Source organism: Chaetodon trifascialis, chromosome 23 (assembly GCF_039877785.1).
Source record: "Chaetodon trifascialis isolate fChaTrf1 chromosome 23, fChaTrf1.hap1, whole genome shotgun sequence".
NCBI lineage: Eukaryota > Metazoa > Chordata > Actinopteri > Chaetodontiformes > Chaetodontidae > Chaetodon > Chaetodon trifascialis.
The window spans coordinates 5,065,972-5,072,967 of NC_092078.1; the positions used below are offsets into that span (position 1 = coordinate 5,065,972).

A 6,996-nucleotide genomic window follows, 5' to 3' on the forward strand; every position below is an offset into this window, starting at 1 on the left:
GAGAAAACTGAGAGACAGGCTAGGTGTCAAACATGGTTTATTCTTTTATTCTTACCACAGCCATGAAAAATAAAACAGAAAATATTCCCCAAACACCAGCTCTGTTCATGTATCCTCACTTCATACCACAGGATATTTATGACACTTGACACATGGTTGAACAGATTAACCTGAAAATATAAATCGGTCATATGAGGGCAAAACATATATTTACAATCAATTATTTAGAGTAGGTTCATTAAAAACAGTCACTGACAGGATACGTTTCATTATTCATTCACTTCCTGACATAAAATATGTAAAAATTGTGTTTTTAGTTTATCATTTCTTACATTTTTCACACACACACACACACACACACACACACACACACACACACACACACACACACACACACACACACACATTTCATATACATTTTTGCAGAGATATGTAATGTCAATATATGTAAATATATAATGTAAAACTAAAATGAAAAATACAAGTTATTTTCATGGTAATGTTTAAAAAGTCTAAAATTGGATGTGAAAACAATCTCTAGAGACCTGAGGTGACCAGGCCCTGAACCCCAGTGTGAACCCTTCAGCGGTGTAAGATGTTACTGTACACCCAGACTGTACATTTTGTAATGAGTGGTGCAACCTTCATTGCAGCAGTAACACATGCATGTCATCCACCTACTTCCGCTTCATCACATCAGAGATAATGAGAGGATCCAAGTTTTTCCCGTTTGCTTTAAGGTGCGGACTGAAATACGGGAGAAGCTCATCATTGAACGAACACTTAGTAAACGAGTAGATGTGAGTCTGAGTCTTCACGTCGTAGAAGGACACAAGACCTTCCTCGTAGTCCACAAACACTCCCACCTTCTGAGGCTTCGCTGTCAGGGAGAGGCTGACGGCTGGTGCTGTCAGGGCTGCGTACTTTTCATCTTCATAATGAACAGTGACCCAGTAACCATTATCCGGGGTGAGCGACAGTTTCCCCTTTCGGTTTGCATTGCGTCTTGCTACACCCAGATCCCATCCCGTCTTGTTGCCGACCTCCACCTCCCAGTAGGACTTCCTGAAGGTCAGCCTGTTGAGCCCCAGGACGCTGCCAAACATGTCAAACCTCCCTGGGGCGTCGGGAACTCTCTGGGTCTGTCCTCCATCTCTCACTTTCTTCCCGTCGGGAGAAAGAACAAGGCACTGGTGTGCAGTGGTTGGGTCCAGCTTTACATCCACTGCAGATGAAAAGAATAGAATAGAATCAAGGAGAATCATGGTTAAAGACACAGTAGATTTCTGGTGAGTTTTTCAGTAAGCAAACACTGGACACTGCTGGCATAAATATCCCACAATGCAATGCGACATTGATGGCGACCAGTGCAGCTCCAGCTCTGGCGTAACAGTAATTACGCTTCAATTGTGCAAATACGACTAAAGTTTCCAGTAACTGAAGGATTACTTTGCGACAAAGATGCCTGCAAGATCAAAAATGAGTTCCTCTGTGGCTCATGTTTCTTAGATAGCTATTTAACGCTTGAATATCAAGGATGCATCATATGATTATCGTTATTAATATGATTGGCAGACATGTATTGTGTTGAATTTCAAGTGCTGTAACCAAGTATCCTGCAACATTTGTTTCCAAGTGTTGTAATCATGGTGATGATTACAACACAGGTGTTGTAAGAGTACTGTACATGTGCACTGCTGTGACCCTTCACGTACGTTAGGTTCTTCTTTTTGTTTTTTTGAAAGAACTCTGCATGGGAAGAACCTGAGTGTCGCTGGGCCATGCAGAAAACTCAAAAAACCGCTGTGGCTACTTTATGTGTTAAAGCCAGATGTTTGTGCTGGTATGAACTGAAATTTGGAATGAAGGTTTTGATTTGTGTGGTCGATTTTGGTAGGACCTACTGACAATACAGTGATGATGTTGGTCTGAATATTTTTTCTAGTGCATCTGCACTAATGCACAAATACAATCTGACATTTGGAATCAAAATGAAAAGCAATACCATTGTTTTAAATAGTTGCATGAAATAGAAAAAGTTTTGAGTCACTCACCTGCAAATGTGGGAATCCTCTTGAGATCTGTGGAAAAATAAATGACATCATGACAAGTGACTGTGAATTAAATACAGACCGTGACAACGCTGAATATAAACCCCAATAAACTTCAGAAATGCTCACCGACAGAGGAGAGTTTATCTAATTTCTGGAGAATTCGCTCCATCATGTTTGATGTTTCAGTTTTCAGTGAACCGAGGGAGAACGAAGAGTCAACTGTTACTTTTTTCCAATCTTGAGATTCATCCAGGCCTGCTGGAGGAGAAACCTGCGAGGAAAGTGGACAAATGCACTGAGTTGTTGGTGATATCTCTAACTCTACTATTACACCATGGTAGCTGTATTACTGAGCACTAAAGCGTAGATATTTGTTAGGCTGTCACACTGTGCTGTGACATGCACAAGCATAATGACTTGCTCAAATGTTAAAATGGCCAAAATCTCACCTGCAAGTCTGGATTTTTGTCCAACTCATCAATGGTCCATTTGAGTTTGTTAATTTCCTTTTGCAGTTTCTGAAGCAGATCTTGTTCTTCTCTCTTTACTCTGTCTCTCCTACAAGTTACAGACAGCACATCAGTCCATTTTAATATAACTTTGCACTGATGACCTCTAACTGTGGTGTTATAATCTGACCGACCTCTCCTCCAGAGGCCGAAGGGCTTTCTGCCGAGCGTCTTCCACAACTCTCATCACCTCCGAGAACACGTTGTTGATCTCCACCCATTCAGCATCCAAGCTGCCCTGAAAGGTGTGATGAGCAGGCAGCAGGTTAAAGATGTATTAATCAAACCCAAAACCAACAAGTTCAAGATCTCCTGCAGCTTACCTTGCAGGCTTTTGCAGATGATCTGACTTCAGCAACCTTTTGTTCTCTCATCTGAATTTTCTGCAGTAAATCTGCCCTTATCCTGTCTTTCCTTGCCTGGAATGAAGACAAAAAGTACTGATGTTAGGATGCACACATCGCAGTGACCCCTTGCATGCACACACACGGGTACAGTGACAGTGCTGATGAATGTAGAGCGGACTCATAAAGTTGAAATCTGAGAAACGCTGAAAGGCTTAGAGGTGCTTTAAAATACCCAGCAGAGTCTAACATGAATTGACAGCCAGTGCTATGAGCAAAATGCTAATGTCAGGATGCTAACAAAGCTAGCATGATGATGTGTAGCAGGAATTATGACATGGTCTTAGTTTAGCCTGTTGGTATGCTAACGTTTGTTATTTAGCACTGAAGTACAGCTGAGCCTGATGGGAAGGGCATTAGTTCTTAACTCCATCCTAAGGAGGACGTGAACATGTGTCATGGCAGCTCATCCAATAGCTGTCGGAACATAGATACATTTCACTGGAAAAGTGAAAAAGATGGACCTAGAAACAAAGTCAGAGGACCACCAGAGTGTGGGGGATTCATCCTCTGGGGGCCATGAATGTCTCTACGATGAAAAATGATCATTCTGCTTTTAGTACCTTTATTCGTTTTTCAGCTTCTTTCTCTTCCTCATTTTGTCGGACTGCTGCTTCCTGAACTGTGGTCGTTGGAGGATCAAAGACTAGCTGCGGCACCTAACGGATAAAAACACTTAGTGCAAGCAGGACCAAATGGTAATACACAGAAGAAGCTAAGTCACATGCAGTAGAACTGCTCAAGCTGCAGTGGATCTACACAATAAGACGCATTTGAAAGTGGTGCACGGTTTCAAAACAATTAAATAAATTTCAGATGTATCTGGAGAGTTGCACAGAACTGGATTTGCTCTCCAGCAGGACATTCGAACAAGTGGAGAATCTGCTGTACCTGCGGGGCAGCGATGGAGAAGTCGAGCGCTCGACGAGCTTTGGTGGCGGTTTGGTGGGACTGCTGCGGAGTTTCAAACACTGTGGAGAAAGAAGATGGTTGATGTCAAACAAAGAAGCTTCCAACCAAATTTACATGTTATTCCTGTTCTGGTAGGAAATGGCATACGTGATTTGTTTGTGTTCGTCACTGCAGGATTCACTTGGCTGCTGAGACTCTGTGACAGTGACAGGACTGTCAATGGCTGTTGGAGAAAAGAAGACGTTTTAGAGTTTTACTTGACGAAGCGCTGCTAACTTTTCCGTATCACTCAAGATTAGGGCTGTCAGTTTAACGCGTTAATTAGATTAATTAATTATGCTGCAAATTAACGCGCTATAAAAATTAACGCAATTAATCATGAGTGGCAAGTCAATGCGCAAGCATTTTAAATTTGGCCCTTTGAGTGACTCGTAGGCTGCAGTGGCAGGTTGCATCCTACCTGCGCCACTAGTCAAAAGCAGGGTGACAACAGACATGGATGCGACACCGGAGAGCGAGGCAAGCCTACTTGGACCTTTGAACGGCAAGTTTATTTATAAAAAGAACAAAGACGGGACTATTAACAAGAGCGCAGTGATTTGTACCTTGTGTAAAAAAGAATTTTCCTATCACCGTAGCAGCTCCAGCCTGAATTATCATTTACACGCTACATGTAAACATGTAGTTGCTGCTAGTGCCGCTAATGCTACCGTGAGCTCACTCCGCCAACCCACACTTGCTGAGTTAGGAAAACGAATGAGCAAAGAAACGACAGAAAAACTGACAAACTCAATCGCAAAGTGGGTTGCTGCTGATTGCAGGCCGATTTCAATCGTGGAAGACGAGGGCCTAAAAGAGGCGTTTCAGATAGCGTCATCTGACTCTAATTTCCAGCTACCGTCGAGAACTACAGTGATGAAAAGAATTCACCAGCTGTAATGTGAATGTCAGTGAATTGTAATGTCCTAGAATTCAAATTATTTATTTGGGGACCTTTAGCAGATATGAGATTAAAATGCGATTAATTAGATTAATTAATTACAAATCCTGTAATTAATTAGATTAATTTTTTTAATCGCCTGACAGCACTTCTCAAGATATCATGACACGTGACATATGTAACCATCAGTGTCCAAGTTTCAACATGTTGCTTAGCTTGCACATTACCACGACACCTTTACAGACATTGCTCTCTTCCTTAAGATTATCCTATAACTTTATTATCTATAATGATTTTGTATACATATGCAGCTTTTATGCCTGTTTAGCCAAATGAATGTCTCCTTTTTGCATGAATATACCTCCTTCCTGAATGGAGTGCTGTTGATTAGTCCAATGTCCTTATGAGATTCTTCCCTTAGGCTTGTCCACATGTTCCGTTCAACAGCTGAAAATAAGAAAAAACATCCCTTTTATCAAGTAAGTTGTCTTTGAAGCTGTGAACCAGCTGACAGCCGTGTTATATTCAGTAGCTTGCAATTGCAGTTCATTGTACTGTGCAGTTAATTTGAGTTAATACAGATATGGTGCAGATGATAATGATTAAACTGCCTTTCGGGTTTTTAGAAGAATTAGAGACATCACTGATACAGTACAGAGTGCTGCTCACCAGGTCTGACAGAAGGGGTGAAGACATCCCTGAATGGCTCTTCGATTTTGATTGGAGGTCCGATGAAGGTAAATTTGGGAGAGTAGCTGTTGACTCTGAATTGCTCACTCTCAGGGATCCTCATCCCCTTCGGCGTGCAGCCCATCTTCCCCTGATGAGTTCTCAGGCCATGGTAGCTGGTGACCTTGGACCAGCCGCAGCAGCCGCAAACCTGGAGGCTCATGTCTGATCTGGTGTTTATCTGGAGAAGTCAAAACGCATATTTTTATCTGTTTCTGTTCAGGAAAGCACTGGCTCCACGTTTGTAGAAGCAACAACTGTTCAACATGGACTTGCAGAGCTGAGATCATGAATTAGACAGTAATTAGTCTCCCTCTACTGGCACTGAGTATATCATACAGTATCGACTACTTCCTGCTGCAAATCATGCAGTGAGACACGACCAGAAAGTAAAACAGCAAATAAGCAGTTAACCTCCAAGAAACCCTTGTCAGGGTCGTTAAGAGGTATTCTTGAAATGGGATTGAAACAATTTTAATTAATGGAGCAAGCTGTCAGGTGAGATCAAACTTTACTGATCCAAGGAGGGACATGCAGATAAGATGAAAACGACATAAAAAGGAAAGAAAGCTATTTACTCTAATAAATATGTTCCGCTAATCCAGATCTAAGTGGCACAGATACAGTGTACCAGTCGTTCGTTTGGTATGTATGCATCGTTAATTTAAGAAATGGTCATTTAAAATAACATTATAGTACATTTAAAATAACATTATAGATGAGAATGTGTTTGTATGAACGTGTATGAATATGAAGTATACAGTAAACAATATAGTATATGAATGACCCGAATGATAGTATATTATTGTAGATTCTGCCACATGATATACTGTAATAATAAAAACAATAACAATTCATTTTTTTCGTCTACTGTAAAATACTTCCGTCTGACTTTAAACCATTTCAATAAAACATTCATTATCATCATACTAGGTGGACTGTGGACCACAACAACTTCAACTCATGCAGTACAACAACATAACATTCATCAGAGGAGACATCTTACTCGCACTCCTCTTTATGTTTCCTGTGTTGTGTACACACCCTGAAACCTGTGGTTTACCACGGCAGGCCGGCTGACCGGCTTCCGTCACATTGTGTCAGGTATCACTATCAATCAAAGTGTTATATAAGCTTTTAAAAAATAGACTGACGTCTAACGGGCTTATCATTAAAATAAATAAATGAAAACAATTTCTTTCAAAAATAGTTTCCACTACTTATTATTTATTACTTCAATTGAATATTTTAATGTTACCAAACGGGAAGGTAAACCACTGAACGTCTCACCTGAGAGGTTTTTGGGTATTAAGTTGCATCGTGGCAGCCTTAAATGAAAAATAGCAACAGAATCAGACCTGAGATCTGCAGCAGCTTACCTTCAGCTGTCGCACCTCGATGCTCCTCTGACTGATCCGTCTTCATTTCCCGTCTCTGTCAGCTCATCC

General features: G+C 41.1%; 1 protein-coding gene across 1 annotated transcript; it reads right to left on the bottom strand.

Annotated features, from left to right (window-relative positions):
- Positions 1-21: 21 nt before the first annotated feature.
- Positions 22-6,996, bottom strand: LOC139351841 (E3 ubiquitin-protein ligase TRIM21-like). The gene is made up of 12 exons (XM_070993847.1): positions 6,928-6,996; positions 5,489-5,729; positions 5,181-5,266; positions 4,027-4,102; positions 3,859-3,938; positions 3,531-3,626; positions 2,887-2,982; positions 2,698-2,801; positions 2,504-2,612; positions 2,181-2,325; positions 2,055-2,081; positions 22-1,225 (listed from the first exon to the last, which is right to left on the bottom strand). Exons 2-12 carry the CDS (start codon positions 5,709-5,711, stop codon positions 678-680), a joined length of 1,590 nt encoding a protein of 529 aa, XP_070849948.1. The 5' UTR covers positions 5,712-5,729; positions 6,928-6,996; the 3' UTR covers positions 22-677.

Excerpts from the sequence above, each read along its gene's own strand:
- LOC139351841 (XM_070993847.1), bottom strand. The coding sequence starts at position 5,711 with ATGAGCCTCCAGGTTTGCGGCTGCTGCGGCTGGTCCAAGGTCACCAGC. Across the intron at positions 3,627-3,858 it reads TCTCCATCGCTGCCCCGCAG|GTGCCGCAGCTAGTCTTTGA; the intron begins GTACAGCAGATT and ends TTTATCCGTTAG. Across the intron at positions 2,983-3,530 it reads AAGCTGAAAAACGAATAAAG|GCAAGGAAAGACAGGATAAG; the intron begins GTACTAAAAGCA and ends TCTTCATTCCAG.